Source organism: Ochlerotatus camptorhynchus, unplaced genomic scaffold (genome assembly GCF_037179485.1).
Source record: "Ochlerotatus camptorhynchus isolate MF236.1 unplaced genomic scaffold, CSIRO-AGI_Acam_v1.1 ptg000365l, whole genome shotgun sequence".
In the NCBI taxonomy this organism is placed as follows: Eukaryota; Metazoa; Arthropoda; class Insecta; order Diptera; family Culicidae; genus Ochlerotatus; species Ochlerotatus camptorhynchus.
The window spans coordinates 475,649-498,993 of record NW_027040853.1 but is presented as its reverse complement, the minus strand read 5'-3'; the positions used below and the strand labels follow the sequence as shown (position 1 = coordinate 498,993).

General features: G+C 37.3%; 2 protein-coding genes across 2 annotated transcripts; one reads left to right on the top strand and one right to left on the bottom strand.

Annotated features, from left to right (window-relative positions):
- Window positions 1-6,031: 6,031 nt before the first annotated feature.
- On the bottom strand, window positions 6,032-7,548 carry LOC135709828 (uncharacterized). Its single transcript, XM_065232240.1, has 2 exons — window positions 6,661-7,548; window positions 6,032-6,606 (listed from the first exon to the last, which is right to left on the bottom strand). The coding sequence occupies exons 1-2, from the start codon at window positions 7,472-7,474 to the stop codon at window positions 6,032-6,034; spliced, it is 1,389 nt and encodes a 462-aa protein (XP_065088312.1). The 5' UTR covers window positions 7,475-7,548.
- Window positions 7,549-10,910: 3,362 nt separating this feature from the next.
- Window positions 10,911-11,449, top strand: LOC135709827 (uncharacterized). Its single transcript, XM_065232238.1, has 2 exons — window positions 10,911-11,259; window positions 11,316-11,449. The coding sequence occupies exons 1-2, from the start codon at window positions 10,911-10,913 to the stop codon at window positions 11,447-11,449; spliced, it is 483 nt and encodes a 160-aa protein (XP_065088310.1).
- Window positions 11,450-23,345: the final 11,896 nt, after the last annotated feature.

The window sequence follows — 23,345 nt, the reverse complement described above, 5'->3', positions numbered from 1 at the left end:
AATACCTTCATAAAATAGGCTGAAATTTTCGCACACACTTGAATTGTTTTTATTATTCCACAAAAACACGCGTTTCCAACACGACTTAGAAATACTCTCAATTAGGAATATTTACACTTTTTATTTTCAAACACTTTCATAATGGAGTTCTTGCGATAACGCATAGATGACATTGCCGAATAGCATCCGTTTTCAATTATCGATAATTTTCGCAAAATATTGCGAATTGAAATACCATGAGATACCTTACAAAATGCATAAATTATTGCGAATGAAAAACGTCACGCGCGAGCTTGATCATGCTGACGGTGCTGATGGTTTTTCTTGCAAATTCAGTCATGGATCGCCCTGTCGTGTAAGCCACACGGCAGGGCGATCCATGAATGAATTCACTTTTTTGTTTTGTGCGAGCGATTACATTGCTTTTCAACCTGAAGCATGCTTACGCACTGGCAACAGCCAGTTGATTGCTTAGGAAAACGAAATCTAATGCTTGGAATTGCGTTACAAAAAAATGTTACATGTATGTTGTCTTCGGAGGAAATGGTCCTAAAACTATTTTGAAACGATATACACTAATAAAAATTCAATGATTATTTTATGTGTCCCACACATTAATTTTTGCAATGTGATAAACACATGATATATTGGAGGAATGCTACGATGTCCACGCTGCAGCGAACAAGTCCGAGGTTGAACGATCCAACGTGCAACGTTGAATGATTGTGCGGCTTCGGCTTGTGTCGTTAGGGATCAACTTTCTGATGGCAGTGTTAGGGGTGAGCACCTTGCGATCGACGAAAATGTATGGGAAATTTGAATATTTCTACATTTCTTCATTGTTAACTATTTAAATATTCAACAATTATAATGTGTGACATACCACACAAATCTTATAATACTGGTGAATCGATCGACACACAAATCATGAAAATCCATTGATTATTGGCCAAGTTATTAGCATTTAAAGTCTGACCTATTTACGTTGCACCCTTCCCGAAAGACGTAGTCCTACGTGAAAAAAAATAACCGAATTCAAAATGCGTATTGTGAATAATGCTTTGAAAAATGTACCAAGTGCGCAAAAGAATCAATGTGTTGAAAAACACATGACAGTGTATCAACAATCCGCACCAAAATGCGTAAAGTATGCCAAATGCGCTGATTAATGGTAGTTTTGAGAACTTTAAAAAAAAATAGAAGATCATAGAACTGCAATGCTGATGTTCCATAAATTCAAGTTCCAAAATCTTCATAAAAAACTAGAAACCTAGAAAATAATAAGAGATTTTCCGATAGTTTTATCACAGACAAACAGACATAACATATTGAATATTTATCACTGTAAAACATCGTCGCTAAAACATTACTGCCATCTGTTGAATACACTGCGGTGGGTAGTATGCTGAACAGATGGCGGTTGTATGTAAACGTCAAACGCGAGGGAATTGACTATGCGCGCCACAGGTGGCGGTACTACCAACTACGATACTTTTAAATTGATCGTTAAATGATTGCTCGATGAACAACTTGCGAGTGCTATGTCTATTTGTCTGTGGTTTTATTATTAACAGGTAGGCTCTGAGTACTTCAAGGATGGAGAACTTCAAAATAGCCTAATTATCTGCAGAAAAATTAAAAGAACTGTCAAGTAGTTCCGAGAAATGTATGGCTTATTCCAAAGCGCATTTCAGGAATATTCCGAAAACTTCAGGGACATTGCGATATTTTCAGGGGTGTTTTAATAATAGCTGGATCATTTGAACATGTAAGGAACTACAGGGAATATCAGAAATCTCTTTCTTTTAGATCTTTTCCCAACTTTTCCTTGAAGTTTCTTTCGGCTGTTCCGTAAGCTCTCTGGTTTCTCCTGAAGTTTCTTCCATCCAGGTAGTTTCATCCGTCTTCTCCAGAAAGTTCCATTATACTTCTAACGGATGTATCTATCGAATTCTCACAGAACTTTCTCTCGTCTTTTTCTGGAAGTTTCTCCATAAGCCATTCTCCGTAGGTTTTTTTCAACTTCTAGTGGGAGGTTTATCCGAGGTCATTCTGACTCTCCTGGAAATTACTAATCCTGGAATTTGCTTCCGATTTCTGAATTTTTTTTGGCTTCCTCTGGATGTGTCAACCGATTTCAATCGAAAATTTCTTTAAATGTTCACCAGAAGTTTCTCAATATTTTACTTGGAAGATTCCCGAATGCTTTTCCGACTTTTCTAAGAATTTTCAAACTTCCTTCCGGAAGATTTCTTTATACTATCGGTGGGAGTTTTTAGAAGTTAATTCAAACATTCCCCGGAAACTTCATTTAGCTTCTCTTGAAAAGTAGATTTTCCATTCTTAGCCTAAAAGTTTAAATTTGCGCCAAAACAAAAAAAAAAATATAAAATTAATCAAAATAGTAAAAACAGATGTGTACCGATATTTTAAGACATTTAATGCCGATATGCTTTCAAGTAATTGGCTGATTGAGATTCTTTAATCGTCTCGAAAAACCCAAATTATTCTATGCTATTACGAATTAAAAAAGGAATTACTCAGTCCACTCCAAAGCTTTTCACGTAGTTTTCTAAAGGCTTGATTTTTTATAAACCAATTCGAACGTTTAACATAGTTGGAGATGCTTAACGTCAGATATCAGACTTAAATTGGTAATTTAACACGATAGATGAGGAGATAAAAGTATACATAGAGTTGATAGTTCCGTTAGAGTACGGCAGTGTGAAAATTGTATATGGGTCATTCCGCGCCAAGTGTTCACAAAAAATTGCAAAAGTGAAATTGACCTCTTCCGATTTGGACCAAATTTGGAGGGAATGTTCATTTAAGTTCGAATTCTAAAAATCCAAAGTTTTGTATGCTAATCGTAGCACCCTTCGATCAAGGGGCACATTTTTCATTTTTCATTATTTTTTAGAAATCACTACTTTCTTTTGTTCATATCTCCGGAACAAATAAAGCTACAAATTGCATTAGGTATTGTTTTAATAAAGAAATTAGACAAGAAATCTAAATATGTAACTTTTGTTCTAAATCTAAATATGTAACGTGTAGTTTAATTTTCATTTTAAGGACACTATCGTGTTCTTCATCTTTTTTTACATAAGAAACACTTAACGACAAAAAGTAATTTGCGTAGTTCCTGAGATATTGCATTTTGATTGAACGAAAGTCATAAATTATGAAGGTTATTTTTTTAACGTTTCCTCGTAATAAGATTCATTCTCATGACTTACTGTGTTAAATAATAATTGATGAAAAAAAAATAGGTATGATAAAATAAAAAATTTTTTTTGCAGTGTTGACAAATTTAAATATTATTTAGTGGCTGAAAACTTTACCCTAGTAATAATCTTAACAAATTGCATTATAAATCAAGACATACCAATACATAAAATATTGTATCAAACACTGATCGATTTGTTTCTTACATTTTATTATAACAATGTAAAACATAAATTACAATTTACTTACTTTTCTTCTCAAGGCTAGCACTTCGTGATGATTTCTTCCCATTATTATTCGAATCCACTTGCTTTGCACATTTCGTTGCCACAACTCTAAAACCTGAACCAGTTGTGGCACCAGAAACAGTTTTCATAATAATAGTATCAATACCAGAAGGAGCTGCTGCATGGATTGAACGAATACCGGGAATAGATGCAGCTGATGCAAAACGGTGGAACAGTATTTGTTTTTCTTCGGAACAGATCTCAGATGACACAAATCTAACGTTTGTATTGCAATTCTTCTTGCCCAGTCATAGAGCTTCTTTGGCGTGTGAATAGTGGCTCCTTGTAAACTAGCTCGCGTTGACAATCTCTTCAAAGTTCATCCCAATCCGTCGCTTGGTTCTTTGCCATGTGCCGTAACAAAGTAGTGCCACTCAGTGGGCATCCCAAATTTGCTTTCGTGGAAAACCAGGGTACCGCACCATCGGAGAAGTACGAGATTTTGGACAACTGTGATACCTAGGATTTGAGATATTCTATGACATGGCACTGGAAAGCATGAAATGTTGTTGTGCTGTGCTCTAGAGTATCGGACATTATGACGCAGTTCGATGGTACAACTTTATTCTGGTGTACAGTGCAGGCAGCAAAAGTGTGAACGGTTGCCAGCAAATTATTATAATGAATTCCCTGTACACTTAACAAAACAAAAGAATAGTTTTCAGAGAAATCTGCCACTATAACGACTTCACCTTCACCGACACGTATTATGAGAAGACTGCATTTAAAGTTTTCAAACAAAAATGAAAAATATTTGGCAACACTGTACAGAAACAAATGCTACAGATTTAGATTTCTTGTCTAATTTCCTTATTAAAACAATACCTAATGCAATTTGTAGCTTTATTTGTTCCGGAGTTATGAACAAAGGAAGGTAGTGCTTTCCAAAGAATCACGAAAAATGGAAAATGCGCCCCTTGACCGAGGGATGCTCCGATTAGCATAAAACTTTGGATTTTTAAAATTTGAACTTAAATGAACATTCCCTCCAAATTTGGTCAAAATCTGAAGAGGTCAATTTCATGTGCTGTGTACACTTGGCGCGGTATGACCCATATAGATAGTAGAAAGCGAGCAAAGGTCAATTTAGAGGAAGGCACGAATTGGGTTGATCATCTCCTTTACCAAAATCCACTGAATATCGTTCTCTGAACTTCTCATAATATTCTGAACTTTACCCCAATCTTTTCTAATGATCTTAGAATTTTCCTGAATTTTGCTGATTTTTTCTAATGTTGTATGTATTTATTTGAAGTTTGGTAATAGTCTCAGAAGTTTTAAGCATTTTTCTGAAGTTTGCTGTATTTCTATGATATGTTCTCTGAAGCTTTCAGATGTCAGAGCACCGGAACATGTATGGCCAGCGTGGTTTTGAGTACTTAATATGGCCACCAATGTTTTTATTTTTGGATTAAATATCATGTAGTTTGATGTGTCACATGTCCGTATCTGGCCTAAGTGGTACTGAGTACTTAATATGGCCACCAATGAGCTTATTTATGTGTGGCCACATCTCCGGGAGTATCCGGAACATATCCAGATTTGGTTAACGTGGTCTTCCGTACTTAATATGGCCACCAATGATCTTATTTCTTAATTCTGGTGTAGTTTTATGTATCGCATGATGATGTTGAGAAGAATATGGATGGATCTGGCATTGTGGTCTGCTGTACTTAATATAGTCACCAATGATCATATTTTTAAATTTTCATGCAATTTGATGTGTCGAATGAAGGTTCACAAAGAATCTAACCAGTTTCCCTGAGGGTACCCGGATCATGTCCGGATGCGGCCAACATGGTTCTGACTACTTACTACGACCTTGGCTGATTATTTGGTTTACGTCTTTAAGCTTTTGGTTAATCATAATTTCAAAAAATACAACTGAAAACATTTAGCACTTCTTAGGTATCCGCTCAACCGCACCGCGTTTTTCCAAAATGTTGAAAAAAAAAACACGTTTTTGTACAATGCCGCTTTTGCCGCAACGCGCTCATTTTGGGTTATTAGACGGATTTCAGTGTTTTGGAAATTTCTTGCTTGCTGCTCTTCCGCTATGCTTTCTGCTGAGACTCGATTCTTCTGGCACTACCCGAGTAGATGAGAATAGCAAACCAAGAACTAACCAATTGCAAATTTTACTATCACAGCTTATCTTGATAATATTATGTTATTTATCCATAACACATAATAACAATCTAATAACAAAATATGATAACACATCAAAATTTGTTATTTTCATGATATTAAAATTTTGAGTCATAAAATAGTCGAAAAACAACTCAACAAAAATTTATGATATTGTATCTTATTTTGCTATTGGCATCATATTAATATTCTTTTCCATTTTTAGTCGTAAGGTGAATATTTTTTCCATTTCAATGTTTCAGAAATTTTTATTTTTTTCATTTTAATGATAGGTATTTATTTTTATTTTGTACTCTGTATATGATCGACAAATTTTAAAGACTTATGTAACATAAATACCATAAATACTTGAAATGTGGACCCATAAATCAATCAATTTGTGTACGGATTTTACATTTAGAAATAAACTGCAATGATCGATCGTTCATTTTTATGCACATATTTATACATTGACGAATTGTGTCGTTGACTCGCATTACTTTAATAATATCTGTTAGTGCATATGAATAAATATTATGGCATAACTTTTTGGAGTGCAGTTGTTGGCCAGCAATGTAAACAATATTATTCTGATCACATAAAATTTCTACAATGGCGTAGAAATTTTCGTTTATGTAAACCCATGAATCATCATATTTGTGTGCATGGCATGTTTGTTTGGTACATACATTAAAACTTTTAGAATACATTTTACCATGGGCGCTAAACGATCTTTCGACTACGTCTGCATCAAACATAAGATTATCATTTAAGATATATATTCCTTTTGGATCGTACTGAACAGAGCTTTTCTGTTTAGACCATAAAGATTGAATCCAATTTTTCACATCTGGATTTAAATCAAGATAGTTGCGGTGGCATAACTTGTTCATATAATATTTCCTTTCGATTTGCACAAGTGGACTTTTATTGCCAGTTCGGAACCCGAGGAGCATTCCGTTTCCTAGAAGAGATCTATTACAATATCTATAATTTTATTGCATAGCTAAGAAGTTACCTGACTCATATGGGAATAACGAAAAATTGTATAAGGCTCCAAAATTGTAAACAGCTTCGATGATGTGTCCAGTTAAATGAACATTATACGACATGTTATCTTTACCATATAGTGTTTCAAATTGCTGCAGAAACATGTTTAAGTTCATGTCGCATGAATGTATTGTGGCTTCGTTCAATGTTGGGTCTAATAACTGGTGAATCGATGATGATAGCAACATGACATGGTCAAGAAATTGTTTTGGTAAAATATTAGTAACGGCCGGATATAAATAATGGAGAAGAACAGCTTCCCACTCATTCGCCTTGTATTTCTTATATTCCTTCAACTGTCGCGGATATCTAGGAAAAACACTAGGAGGTCTAAAGCTCAACATTCTCTTTTCAATTTCTCCCAAGCGGTTACCAATGTAGAAAGGTTGCTTATGATTTTCACTTTCCGTCCATAAACTCCACAACTGTTTCATTACGCCGAGCAATATTGCGTGCATATAATCTGGAGGAAAGCAGTCGATAATATCAAAATCAGGCAAAAAAATAAAAACAGATTTTCCCATCACCCCAAGCTTCTCTATGCCTGTGGTAGATACTTCTTCCATCAACTCTCTTGTGGGTGTGTCTTCTCGTTTGCGGACATTATGCATGTTGGGATAACATCTCGAATTATTCGAAACTTTTGTTTCTCCTGGATGTAGGCAATATGTGCAACCATATAATCCGTTGTATTGCTTCATGTTCTGTACTTTGCACCTCGCCACGGAATCAAGATTTACTTGTAGTAATGACACCGAGTACATTTTTCCATCAATGTTCATTCCAGTATCCTTTAACCGTCGTAGCTCTATGCAAAAGTACTTAAATAATAAATTGGTGTTTGGTTCACCCTTCGAAAGCCACAAAGCACTGACAATCAAGTTGTGTTTTGAATATCGAACATTAGGAGGGAGGTTATTCAAAGTGACAAATACGGGATATAATGGTTTTTGTGTCGTGCATTTGAAAGTGGCGGCTCCGTCTGTATTAGCACTCAACGTAAGACACTCCCGTGATCCTGGTGGGCGAATTTTTCGAATAAATCTTCCACGTTTAACATCCGCGATTTCATGTTTTTCAACATGTTGTGCGTACTCATCAATTTTGGTTTTATGTTCAGTAACAAGCTCTCGTATTTGTGGCTCAACGGGAATAGAAATGAAAAAGTCTTTTGCTCTGGATCCGCAAATTGGGCATTCGGTATTCGCTTCTGGAGAAGTTGTGCCAAAGTCATATTTACAATTGATGCAGAAAAATACACGTGCTGAATTGTAAGGATTTGATTTGAAATTCGACATAAAAGTAGAAAAACTTTCAGGAAATAGTTTTATTCCTGAAATAGTATTGAGCATCTTCAGTAAGTCTTCCAGTGCAGTCTGTGTAATTCCGTGCCGTACATAGTAGTTAAGAACCATGTACAAAATATCCTTGACTTTTAGGCCAGATACTGATATGAAGGGTTTTTTATGGAAGCTTGAAAATAGCTGACAGCAAGAAAAATATTATTTAGTTAGTCATCTTCTACTTATCCTAGGTATGTTATTACGTATATAATTTATTGGTCAACCTACTATCGGTAAAGCACTTGCCATATCCAACATTTCATCGTTGGCGTCCTCCTCTGAGTGCTCAGCATCAGAATCTGTAGGTTCATTATTTAGAATCATCGATTCATTTAAACTGTGGTGATTGCTTAGGTCATGTATCATCGTATTTTCCGAGGCTGGATCTGAGTGCTCAGATTCAGATTCAGATTCAGAATCTGTAGGCTCATCATTTAAATAAACCGTTTTATTTAAATTGCGATGGTTGTTTTTTTCCGAGGCGGGATTAACTTCAATGAATTCAGGTTCATGGTCTGAATACATAAGTTCAACAGTTTCTAATCCTGATGAACAGATGGGATCCTTAACAATGTTTCGCCTGGGCTGCACAAGATATTAGATAGTTTTTGATATTTTTTCTATCCGACATACGTACCTTTTTGACATATTTCCGTCCATAGTACTCGGGTGACAAATAAAATTGTCGTCTTCGTCGCGCACTCATGGTAATTTATTAATTAAATAAAAAACGATTTTATTGAATAATACTTTAAACAAAACAGTCAGAGTAGTTTTTATTTATGCTAAGATAAGATTAGACAACTGGTTCATTTTTGTTTTAAAGTATTCTTCTTCTCTCGCAGAACCGACCGTGCAATTAATTCTGGTCAACACGACTGACTATCAAAACACAAGAAAAAAGATTATCTGTTGTTAAAATCTTCGGGTTGTATACGTTCGGCCGATATACGTGAACTTCAAATTGAGCAATCTGGAGTTGGTTCGCATTTGATGGAAAACTGGTTCAAAAAAAGGTCCCGTATTGCTCATCTTATCTTAGGATTTATGAAGAATAGCAGATGACGTATGAGAGCTATGTCACAGTACACACACGGTAAGAAAAAAGTACCCAACGGCCAGTTCACTTTTACCTACTTTTGACTAGTTTGTCTCCTTTTCTCCTACTAAAGTTGTCAAAAACGGACGATCAAAACCAGTGCCAGTGCCAGTGGAAAATTCCATACGAACTGCACACAAGTAAATGAAAATTACTTTGACCCGCTTTACCTACTTTTGGGTTCCTGCACTATAGTGCCGAGATGAGTGAAAAGAACTTAATTTTGGTTACTTTTTTCTAACCGTGCAGGTCTGCTGTTGTTATGGATCTTGATGATGACGTCACAATCACGGTCCATCGTATTTTATTGCAATGTTTATCTTTTTACACGAAACAGCTATTCGAAGTTACATCAACCTCACTGTTCTCAATATGGAATGTTGTGGGAGTGACGTCGTTCCTTGAGTGCTCAGTAATACATACAATATTTTTACGTCTAATACCAGCAAGCTGCCTGTTGGCTCAGACCTTATATAAACGTCATTGGTATAAACAGTATGGTTGTGAACAGGACGTGAATCACACAGTTATTCGTGTTGTCTAAGTTTATGTGAAAAAAATCAGTATAACTGTTAAATTTAACAACAGAAATGGGCCGTCCACGTAAAAATCAAGGTCAAAAGCTTGCTACTAAGAGAGCAAATGCTGCAAATATGGCATGCCTTGGAAAAATGGTACGTTGCAAATTCAGAATAATTACTGATATTTAACCTCAATATTTTTCATTTCAGGAGGAGCAGCTAAAAAAACATTCTGAACAAAAAAAGAAACTTCTGGAAAAAAAACCAAAACAGTTCCGCTAGTGCCATAGACCCTGTCGCTCCATTCATTCCTGGAATTCGCCCAACTGACCAATTCACTGACGAAAGTTCCGCCGGATCATCTGCCAAACATGTGAGTAGCGTTTGTACTTTTTTTTAATGGTTCTAAACCCAAATTTTCAATTGCAGGTGCAGGATGAACAGCTAAATGCAAATATTGCTCCGAAGAAGAAACGCACAGGAAAGATTTCAAGAAGTCCTACTATCGTCGATCCGGTCATTCCAGCTATTTCTGGAGTTTGCCCAACTGACCAGCCCACTGACAAATGTTCTGCAAGACCATTTTCTGCTAAACATGTGAGTAGCGTCGTTCTCGTACTTTTTTAGTTCTAACCTCAAATTTCAATTTACAGGTGCAGGAGGAACATCTAAAGGACAATTTTGAACCGAAAAAGAAACGCACACGAAAGACTCCAAGAAATGCGACTGTCATCGATCCGGTCATTCCAGCTATTTCTGGAGTTCGCCCAACTGACCAGCCCACTAACAAATGTTCTGCAGGACCATCTTTTGCTAAACATGTGAGTAGTGTCGTTCTCGTACTTTTTTAGTTCTAACCTTAAATTTAAAATTGCAGGTTCAAGAGGAACAGCTAAAGGAAAATGTTACTCCGCAAAATAAACGCCCGGGAAAAATCGCTAAAAGTGCTGCTAGCACCGGTCCTATCGTTCCAGCTATGTGTGGAGTCCCGATAACTGGTCAGTCTACTGACGAAGAATCTGCAGGGCCATCTTCTGCAAATCATGGCAGTAGTGTCTTTCCTTGCACGTCTGGGACTCCACAAAATTTTCAAGACCAAGAATTTGCTGGAACAACTTCTGCAAACTCTGCTTTTAGCCCTGAGTACTCAGACAGTAGTACAAGTTTGTTTGCGGGATATGCTGAAGTTGGTGTGCCAGAACCGAATGTTGATTATTTAAGAACGGCGAATGAGCTACGTCAGACAATCGAGATAATGTCAGCGGAAATAAAGCAACTCCGGGAGGAAAACTGCAAGCTGCGCCATCTAAACATGAAGCTTCAAGAATCTCTGGTGGAGAAACCTATGGGATTATCATTCTCCGACATCCCAGGATACCCCAACTCAAATTGGCTATTGAGGGTATCGCAAGATGCACATGAGAGTGATTATCTGTTCGTGAAAGAGTTGCTCTTCTCGCTGTTTCCAAGAGGCGTAGGCAACGCCACAGTGACCGGCAGGTGTTCTAACAACCCCAGAGGACGCAGCAAGAAAGCCCCGGAGCCAAATCAGAACATTAAAACGGTTGTTCAAATGGATCCTGAAAAAGTTAAATATATGAAAGGTAAATAGTATCTTTTCAACTATGTATACGTTATAATCATTATTATCAATCGCTAGCTCGGCTGTACGAGAGAAGACGAATTTTGCAGGACCCAGTAGGAGTCGCTCAGCATTTGTCCCAACAAATAAATAAGCACATCGCAACCGCGCTGGCGAATAATCCTGTGTTGCGCCAGGTGCCAACGCAATAGGACATCATAAGAAGCGTACAAATGTACGACAACAAAGAAAACGACACAAGTTACGCTAGAGAAAATACTACAACACTTCAAATCTGTTTTGTTCAGCCATTGTTCGGTTTTTTTTTGAAAGTTACGTTTTTATTTCATGTTGATTTTATCGTTATTATTATAATAAATAAAAAAGCTTTGCCGAATTGTTGAACTCAATCATTATTATCAGTAAAACTGATTCTCCACCGAAAAAATTATTATTATTATAAGCTCTCCAAGAAGAATAACTAAAGCTGCTATTATTTTGTTATTCAATCCGAATAACTGAATTTATTCTTAATTAGTTCTTATTAGTTAATAACACATTTTGCAATTGAATAGTTCTTAATATCTTAATAATAGCTAAATATGTTTTGGACTTTTTAGATTTTTTTGTTCTTAGTTTGATATTACAATAACAAGATTTGCTATTATTTAGTTTTGCTCCCGAACGGTTTCCGTTATTATTTTTGATATTTTAACTCTTATTTCAATCAAACTAATAACAAATTGAGATGTTCTGATATCCTATTTTTAATAGCAAAACTTGCTATTGGTTTGCTATTCTCACCTACTCGGGTAGTTATTTAATACGTTTATTAATATTGACTAACGGTGGAGTTCTATGGGTTACTACTTATGCTGGCATCACATCAAGGATAACAAATTTCAAATTTTCACTACCACAGCCAATTTTCACTATAGCGAGCCAAATCATACGTCACTCCATTGAACCGCAGTCTTCCGATTACCATGTGTTACCAGACACACACACCCTGTTCAAAAATTCAGTCCACCTGACCTTGGCACAGCAGCCGGCAGAAACCGATGCAGGATCTGATTGACGTAATTTGTATTCACTGCACAACTGTGCCCGAAACACCGAAAATAGCCGCAAATTGAATTTCCGTCCAATCGCATCACAAATTTTCCACCAGCATCCAATCAACGATCGACGAAGCCAAACAACGACATGTGACGAAATAAATATTCATAATTCACGGACATCAACAAACACGTTTTGTCCGGTGGTGAGTGGCACACCACGCTTAGGACACGGACTAGAATAGAAAACGGGGCTCGGACATGACATGTCGACTGGACCGGAAAACCTAAATTCAGCTTTATCCGCCTATCAGATCTAGTGGTGCTGCTGCTGCGGTGCCTAGCGCTTCTAAATCCGAAAAATTGCATCGCAATCGATTAGCATTGTACCGAAGCCAAGTCAAACTAGAGCCTCGGAAATTCCCCGAGGCAACGGCAGAGACCTAACAACCTACAAAATGTCATTCAGTTTCGGCTTCCGGTCGGTGGTATGTGTGGTTGGGTGGCCACGAGGGGGGGGGGGGTCCATAATTTCGGAGTACACTTCTCTCTCAGCAGTATTCCGGCTGGAATTCTTGAACACGCTTTCCGTTGGCCCTTCTAGAATTTTCAGGTTTCGAGCTCACTAGACGACTCCGGCTTGCCTAAATTGGGTGAGACGAAGCACAATCAGTCTGATACATCAGCTCCTCCCCCCACCCTCCACCAAATGATCGAAATTCGCTTCCTGAAATTTATTGGGAACAGTTTGATGATTAGTTACTCGGAACACGTACCGATGATAATTCGAATTCAAACAGAAAGCATTTTCGTGCATGGTGCAGAGTTTATAAAAAGCAGGAATCTGCAAAATTGTATGCCTTATGTGAGGGGCTTCCAGTTCGTGCACGGGTTGGTATGTTCGGAAGATTCGAACTATGCACATACATTGGGAACTACATTGTTCCTTATGTTGCTTTTTTCCCCCAGTGAGCTCCCTAATGTGGCAAAGAACAAAGAACCGACAATGAACGATGTGTTGTTGCTGTTGGTCCCGCGTCCTGATGGGGTTTGATACACAAAGGCAATCCTGCTGCGCCTACGGAATGGAATAACTCTTTGCGGACGTGACCGATTTGATTTGGGGCATGGTGGAAGGATTGCACCAGGCCAAGTTTAGAGAGACAGCAGGAGCAAACAGAAAATACGTGAAAAAAGCGATCCTACCAACAGTGGCAAAGGCTTTAGCAGCGAACATCGTTCATTTATGTAATCCTGAGATAAGGATTGCCTCCCTGTGACGGCGAAGCAGAAAATTGAACAGGATAAAAAATGTTGAAGTTGTTAATTTTTTGCGGTCACCAAGCCAAACAAAAGAGGTTCCCCATACATTGCCAGTGGGCTATTTATGCGGTGCAACGTTGTAAAGCAGCTACGTAGCGTCGGTATAGCAGCATGTGATGAAGGACAATGGGTTCTTATTTGCATTTTACAGGTTACGAGGTTTCGGTAGGTGCACACGTGGCTCGACGGACGATGATGGTGGGTTATGGCATGGGGCACCACTACTGACCGAGATAAGGCCCATGTCCGTGGATGAACGGGTGCTGCATATATATCTTGAGCCAAAGTTTACGGCGTGATGACGTTGGGAAATTCGACCCAGAAACCAATTTACATCAGCGGATAAGTTAATGAACGTGCAACGACTAATCGGGTCATGTTCACAAAGCGTGTGTGACGAGGAATAATGCATGAGCTATCCTATGGTCGATCACGGTTGAGCAATATTGACCTCGGCACAGTTAGTTTTCAACTGAATTTCACGTCAGGACGCAGATGCATTGAAGAAGCGGATGGTCCTTTTCAAAATTCTGAGTTTCAGTGTCAACTGCTGAATCTGCTGAAATTTTCTGTAGATAATGTATTTTATCTTGTTAGGGTGACAGGGTTCAAACGGTTGCCGGTGCCAGTGGTGTGGTGGTAAGCGTGACTGCTTTCTCACCGCAATGGGTCTGGGTTCAATCCCAGCCGGGGTCGGTGGGATTTTTCTGAGGCATAAAAATCTCTGGTCACGTCTTCCTTCGGAAGGGAAGTAAAGCCGTTGGTCCAGGCCATGGTGTTGAATGGGTGCAATATCCTGCTCAGGTGTGGAAGTTGCCTTCCTGCACATTCGATTGCCATCAATGGATGGCAATTGATGTCCGTCGGTGATTGGCACTAGATTGCGGAACAGAGACCGACGTTAAATAACGGAATGAATGGGTTCAAACGGTTTCAAATTGACCTCTGATTAACCTACCAAAATTGAAAGTTTATATGGGAAGAACCTGAGCATAAGCATACATTTCGTACATTTGGTACAGACCCAACCATATTTGCACAAAGAACCACATGAATGGGACTTGGGATTAGCAATCCACTCTCAGTGTACAAACCTCGGAGGATCAGTACTCTCAGTACCAGCCACGCCTTGCCGGTCATCGGGGGAGGGGAAGGGTTGTTAGTTCGGTATTTTTGTACTGAATTCAATATGAATATCTTATTCTTGTGTTGCAGTATTAAAATAATTTTGGCACCACTAGATAGCTCAATTGTCTGAGAAAAGTAAACAACATTCGATAAATAAATAAATGGCTACGCAAGACCGCATTCGTTCATCAGTTGTAAATTAACTTCGAGCCGGAAAATTTTATTTTTTTCTCTGCTGAAAAAACTTCAATCAGGATCAAAAAAATAACCGGAAAATAGCAGATGGCTTGCGGCTAGACGTAATGAAGTTCCAATCATCATGTCAACCAAGTTTCCGACGCACGTGATTGTTCTAGGCGTTGTATTCAGTGAAGGAGATGTGATGCCCTCATATATTTTTGAGCAAGGGCTGAAGGTAATAGCCGATGTATATTTTGACGTTTTGAAGAATGTTGTTGTACTGTGGATGGAAAAGGTAGCTACTGGCCGTTATTTTATCTTCCAGCAAGACGGAGTTCCAGTTTACAATGCGAAGAAAACGCAGAAATGGCTTACGGGAAATGTTCAAGAGTTATGATAGAAAGAAGTTTGGCCACCTAGCAGTCCCTATGTCAATCCTCTGGACTACTTTGTGTGGGGCATCGTAGAATGGGATACCAATAGAGCCTTTCACACAACAATTGGTTCGCTAAAATCAGAAATATAACAGAGGATGGGTTCTTTAGATCGAGAGATGGTAAAACGCGCCTCCAGTAATTTTTGCAAGCATTTGACGACAATTATTGAAAATGAAGGCAACTTTTCTGAATGAAAATCCTTAAAAATATAATGTTATGAAAGAAAATGAATTAATAACAATTATTAATTTTTTTTAAATACATTATTTTGACAAACATCATTTTGTGCAAAAATACCGCACGCACCTTGTACTTCTGAATATCCACGGCTGTCACGGGAAGTACGACACATCACAGGAAATTCAATATTCAAATGAAATGACGTCCCCGGCAAGAATCCAGATTATGAACCCGGTTTTTATTTATTGTTTATAAGTCAACAGGTAAAATGTTTATCCCAATTCAACAACTTAATACAAATCAAACAAATAACTTAAATTAACATTAAACTCGTTTAAAACTACGGTTATTTGTTTTTCGAGGCACGTTAAAATCGTACGTATAGTAACACCAGTTGCATATACAGGACATGCTTCGCAAAGGTTCGTGAAAGCCATAGTTAGTTCTTGCCAGAGGGACGGTGATAAACGTATGCGACCGAAGATTGCGACGACGTGTGTTGATGTCCAAGACACTTAGAAGCGTACGACTGTCAATTTTGCAGAAGATCCCCAATAAACCACGCTTTTAGCAGGTTAAGTCTCTCTTCCAGTAACTCCAGGTTTATAAGCAAACAACGACTTTCATAACTGGGTAGGTTGAATGAATCTCTCCACCTGAGATGACGTAGAGTGAACCGGATGCATTTTCTCTGAATAGCCTCAATGCGATGAATTCCATTCTAGTAATAAGGAGACCAGATGATGGACGAATACTCCAAGATAGGGTGCATAATTGAGCAATATAAAGCTTTTAGGCAGTAGACTTCCTTGAACTTTTTGCATTTGCATTTGAAGCGAAATAAAAATCCTAGTTGCGATGACGTACGTACATAACGTACGCAACGTGATCCTTGAAGGTCAATTTGATATGAACCAGAATCCCCAAGTCTTTGACTGTCGCCTCCCAAAGCGTAGTCAAAATGCAAGAGTGACACGTTCAGCAACGATTCATATGACACCATTCAGTGAAGGTTTCATCTTGTTTTTGCAGAAAAGCGCGTCTTGTGGTTGCTTCAGCGTGTAGTAAAGCTTCAAATCATCGCCATACGAGAGTTTTAGACATTTAAAGATGAAATTGACATCGTTCATATACAGCAAGAATAGAAACGGCCTCAAGTGATTTCGTTGGGAACATCAGACCAAACACATAGCGAACCAACATACGTCACGTTTTACCGATAATTTAACTTTTTTATCGCACAGATACTGTTATGATAGGAAGAAGCCTGTTTAGAGTTTCCATTCAAGAAACGATTTCCCGAGAACTGAGATTGTTTGTTTCCCCCAGATTTTTAAGGAAATTTCTATATAAGGACTGTTTCAATAAGATCTACCTCCGAACCCTATTCCTGACAACTTCAAACTAGGGGGACAGGATTTTTCAGTAATCCGCGGCTGCTTGTCTCCAATTTCTTTACCGTCCCACACTTCCAAGATCCTGCTCCACTTGGTCTAACCACCTTGCTCGCTGTGCTCCTCTTCGTCTTGTACCGGCCGGATTCGAGACAAACACCATTTTTGCAGGATTGTTGTCCGGCATTCTTAAAACGTGTTCCGCCCATCGTACCCGTCCAGCTTTTGCAACTTTCTGGATACAGGGTTCGCCATAGAGTTGTGCCAGCTCGTGGTTCATCCTTCGCCTCCATACACCGTTCTTACATACCCCGCCAAAGATGGTCCTAAGCACTCGTCGTTAGAAAACACCCAGTGCTTGCAGGTCCTCCTCGAGCATCGTCTACGTCTCGTGCCCGTAGAGAACTACCGGTCTTATCAGCGTCTTATACATGGTACCTTTAGTACGGAGGTGAAGTTTATCCGACCTCAGGGTCTTGTGGAGTCCGTAGTAAGCACGACTTCTGGCAATAATACACCGACGAATTTATCTGCTGCAGTTGTTATCCGACGTCACCAATGATCCGAGGTACACAAATTCATCCACCACCTCGAACTCATCCCCGTCGATTGTCACACTTCTGCCTATGCGAGCCTATCCTCCGCCACGGCTTGAAACGTTCTTCCGTCAATGTCCACGTCGTCAGCATCGCTTTGTTTAAGTCCTTTGCGAGTTTCAAACGAGTCCGATAACGCACCCGATACCTTCACGCAGCACTGTACATCATCCATCGTAGCCCTGATCAGTTTGGTCAGCTTCCCGGGAAAACTGTTCTTGTCCATAATCTTATTAGGGGCTATTCATTAACTGCGTAAACAGTTTTTTGGAATTCTTGCAACCCCCGTAGATAATTGCTCAAACATTTTTTTTTTAATTTGTATGGGCCGTGGATAATTGCCAACACCCCCCCCCCTTCTAAACTGTCTACGTAGCTAATGAACAGCCCCTTAGTTTAACGGGACCCAAGTATCACGCTGTGATCCACCTTTAACCGCTGACTTTAGTTTCGCAAATAAGCTGTTGTTGAAAGATAAGGACATAAGCGCTGCGGCCCACACCTTGGAAATGAATTTCTATGAACGAAGTTAAAGTCGTTTCATTGACTGTTACTTAGTGCATCAAATTACTGGAGCATAGGAAAATTAGTTCGTCATTATTAGGTACACCCAAGCAACCAACAAGCTCGCTATTTAATTCGCCTTTTTGCAAAATAAGGCTGATGCACGGCTAACATAGGGCATGCCTAAGGGAATCAAAAGATTTGTTGACTGGAAGAGGGTTCGTGGATTTGCCAGTCCCTTGCAAAGGTCTTCAACGAAGCTGATTCACCCTCCTGCAACAAACCATCAGGCAAACGTTTACAACCGGTAAAGTATCTACAAACATTGGTAATCCTTGCACTGATGGTGGGTTCCAATCACATCACAACACATCACAATTCAATTAAGTTCGTGATTTTGCCATCTCCTACTTGTGCTGATCATCGCGGAGTCAGATCCGAGTTGTATGATTCCCTTCGGGCTCGAGGTAGACAACCTAATGTTCCAGTTCGGGATATTTTGGGTAGACGCGATCTGGAGTTTATGAAACTTATATATGTTTTCCTAAAGAATATTAACCTTTGATTGTAAGTTTAACTAACCTTGTGTTTAGTTTTTGTTTTGTTAGTGTGTTTTTTTTTAATGTTTATTTCTGTAATAATTGTATAGTTACACTGCGGATACCAAAATGTATAGGAATAAGTTCATGTTTTAGGAATAATGAAATATTTGTATCGTAAATGATAACTCAAACCTCATTCTCCCTCTCCCCATCCATAAAACTGTAAACTCTACTAACCTCGAGACGACCGCGAGCAATCGGTTCAATTCCTTTAACTCTAGCTTTAAGACATCTATTATGTATAACGCAAATGATAACTTGGCTCTGTAAAGTTTTTCGATTGAGCCTGACAAATAAATTAATACAAAAAAAAGACACCTGCATAGGTGCATGAATTTAGTTTTTTAAACTGTGTTTAGATTTTTTTCAAAGGCTTTCGGCTCCGTAATATTTTATTAAGACAGTTGAGCCTTACCAAATAAAAACTATGTATAAAGGTAAAGCTTAATTGTGAAAACGATCCTTAAATAACACTCGGGTGAACTATTAGACACTGTTAATAATTCCCTGAAAAGTGTGAATAATCCACAATAAATAAGAATATAATCCATATCACAGTAGTCCAGCCTGGGAATTTATCAAGACAAAAGTCCTCATGCTTTTGTCTTAAGTTTTAGAAGTTTAGTGTCTTTTGTGATCTTTTTCAGCTTAAAACATTCTTCTTTTGGCCATTTTTAAAATTAAGGTGGTTCTCAAATTATTGTTATACAGCCATTCCATAGCAAAACGATATAGTGGCTCTCAGAATTTCGTAAAAAATTGTAGTTTTGTTATTTATGGCAAAATGTTAGACCCGTTTTTTGTCATTATTCTTCTTCTTCTTATTAGCATTTCAAGCTTATTGCATATCGCATATTAGCTTATTACGTGCTCTCAACTTAGTGTTCTAGATGCACTTCCACAGTTATTAATTGAGAGCTTTCGATGCCTGTACCATTTTTGCATTGGTATAATTGTGTGGCAAGTCCAATCATACTTCTATGCCCAGGGAAGTCGAGAAATTTTCCAACCTGAAAAAATCCTAGACCGGACCGGGAATTGAACCCAGCCACCTCCAGCATGGTCTTGCTTTGTAGCTGCGCCTTTACCGACTGAGCTAAGGGAGGCCCCTTTGTCATTAGGATGATCATTACCATGTTAAAGTGGTGCGAAAAATCTTTTTTTTTTTCAAAAATGACTTTTTTTCAAAAATTTATAACTTTTGAACCACTGGGCCGATTTTAAAGATCAAAATATGAAATGAAAGATAATTAAATATTTGATAATAATAAAAAAATGTGGTCGAAAAATTTGATTTAATCTGTTTTTTATGGTTTTTATGGTTTGTAGACAGAGGGCGCAATATGTTTTTTATATTTTTTCTTAAAAATTTAAGCTTTTTTACACAACATGTCATCGTTTTTCAGTTATATTTTTTAAAGTTATCAAGTTTTGGATTTTCACTCAATAGTCCTATGCGACTAGACTGACATGCGTCGTGACCATGCTTATTTTTATTTTTCCTAAAAAGTATTTTTAGACGCATATTCTGAGATGATTTCAAGCTACTTTGCTGAAGACCAAAAACCTATATCTGTTTCGTTATCATTTCTCAAGTTGCTCAAAAATTTTTAAAAGACAAACAAATCAATTAAAACATGTTATTTTTAGCAAAATCATTTCAGAACTACAATTTTGCTGAAGAACATGTATCTTTGTAAATCCTGATGAATGTGGGCGTCTTAGTGGAATACCTGTATAATGAGAGAGAGAGAGAAGGATTAGTAATTTCCATTTAATTGTACCACCTTATTTGCTTATCCTTGACAGATACGCGTATTTCGTCTACAATATGCAGACTTCTTCAGTGTCTTGTACTAATACTCGAATATTAGTACAAGACACTGAAGAAGTCTGCACATTGTAGACGAAATACGCGTATCTGTCAAGGATAAGCAAACAAGGTAGTAGAATTAAATGGAAATTACTAATCCTTCTCTCTCTCATTATGTATCTTTGTTTTCAAAAATTAAAAAGATAGTTTTTCATATCAGCCATTTGAGAGGCACCCTAATTATAAAAATAAATAGGCCAAAAGAAGACACATTTTAATCTGAAAAGTTCACAAAAGACACAAATCCTCTAAAACATAAGACAAAAGAACTAGGATTTTTATCTTGCTAAATTTCCATCTTGTACTTCAGTGAACCGGTTGTATCTCGTAAATTATAAGGGGCTGTTCATAAGCTAGGTAGACCGATTTTTATCGGTTTTAGACCTCCCTCCCCCCCGCGTGGACAATAGCCTGTACAATTTTTTTTTTGGAAATTTGTATGGACCGTAGATATTTGTCACAAATGAATCTATGAACAGCCCCTAAGAGATATAAATTCACTTGTTTCGATAAAAATGTGAATTTCAAGAAGCTTTTTAGGGCTCAAGGTAAATTTTACGGAGAAATAAAAATGTTAGAGCTTAAAAATTTAAAAAATTGGATTTTTCAGCACCATCCTAAGTCAATTAAAAAATATTGCTCCCAATGAGAACGGTAAGAGACATATATTTTTTCCGCAAAGTAGTTTGAAATCATCTTAGCTACAACTTTGGTAAAGAACATTTCAAAAATAAAAAAAAAGTTTGTTTTTCTATAACAATAATTTGTGAACCACCCTAATTTTAAAGATGGCCAAAGAAAAAAAGCTTTTTAAGCTGACAAAGTTTACAGAAGACACTACACCTCTGAATCTTAAGATAAATGTACTTGAACTTGTGTTAAATTCCCATCCTGTACCATTGTGCAATTGTGTAAAAAATTCCAATAAATTAAAAAAAAATAATTAAGCGAATTGGAAATGATTCTCAAGACCAGGGTTACTTCCATTCATTCTGCATGAAAAAATGTTTTATGGTATCATGTAATCATAAGATGTTATAATGATATTTTGTACGTGTAAGTTACAAGAAGAGGTTGTAAGGAATGTGCTGTACACATAAAACCCGACAATATTGCTTTGAAACAGTCACAATCAGCGGTTTTCTGATCACTGCTTGCGAAGAAAGAAGAATGGGTGAGAGAAAATTATAAAAGCGCTTATTGCGACTCTCATAAAGCGAAATTGACAGGTTTTATCTCAAGTAACAATTCAGTAACCATTTAGCATCCACTCTGATTTATGATGGTTTTATAACGGCAATGAACAATCAATTTAGTTTAAATATAGCATTTTAAAGTGTAAAACATTCCTGCTTAGTAATTCAGCTTTTTGTTGTTTTAAAAACCTTTTATAGTCTGGCAACAAAGTCAAAAACTGTCTTGTTTTAAAAATAAATTGAGGTTTTTTTTTTTTTTTTTTTTTTTGTTTTTCGTTATTTAAGAGATTTTTAGCCTTAGGCTAGTTCATCTCTAAACAATAAATTTAAGACAGTTATCAATCCCTCCTTAAAACTGTTCTGTAATTCAAGCTAAACGTCACTAGCAATTGTTTATTAATGTCATGATAAAATACTTTATAAATACATTATAAAAGCAACCATAAAACAATTAGGTTTTGCATTAGAGAAAAAAGCATTTATTGTTGCTTTTTAGCCTTTTTAAAAAGCATCATTAACTCCCCAATTACTTTGTTTACAAATTGAGCTGAAAATATGGTTCCTCATAGTTAATAAATGCCAAATTTATGACAGGGAAATCTCGAAGGATAGACGAAGTAGGATGAAAAAATCAAGTCAATTTCAGATAAATTTAATTCGAAGAACCAGTAAACCACCAACGACTGAGAAGAGTAAAGTGAGCGGGGCCCTCGAACTCATAAAACATTGTCTAAAGTTCAAAACATACCAGCCTTCTCCAGATCTTGCGATGACAATCGAAATAACAACCGACAGCAAACCACTGAAACTGTTAGTTAGCGGAGATCAGCTGGTTTCCGTTCCAAAGCAGCGAATTTTTTTCGGTGAAAGACTCTTCGAAAATTTCATTCAAGCGTACATCTCTGCATCATTGGATGGCGCACTTCTGGGAACGATTGCGCTTGCAGCTGTTCAAAATGCAAAATGTTGCAAAACAGTATAGCAACAGTAACTGCTCCCAATCCATCGGGAGAAAACCGTCTGGAAGAATCTTGGATCTCATAGCGCAACTATCGAAAGATAAACAAACTTTGACGTTTAACTTTTTGCAGGCAACTTTGCCTCCATAAATGCAGCCATAAATCTGAACGGGTTAGGATAAAGCAAAATGGCTTTAGAAAAAAACAATTCAGCCTGCAAGTTTTCTTCATAAAATCCAATTTAAAACTTTATTAATTTGTTAAGGAATTTTTGAAAGCAAAACAACTTTTTCACAAATGACCCATGAAAATCAATTTTTATGCCACCGCCATGTTACAATTAGTTTGCTTGTTTTTTACAATCTTCGATTTTCAATCAATATTTCCTTAGATATAACTATATTTTGGTAAATTAAGCAATGAGAAAACATTCAAATGCGAAAATAATAAAAAAAATCTCGGCTAAGCTCGATCTGAAGAATATTTTTTTTTCAATGTTAAATAATTGGTTAAATCGACGTTTTACGAGGGTGGACTTAATTTTTTCGATGTTTTCACGTACATTTCACATAAAATTTAATATGGAACTTAAAACTTGGCCACTTAATGAGAACTATTATAATAAATTTGGATATTCAACAAGATTTTTATACCATCATTTTCTATTTTAATTATTTT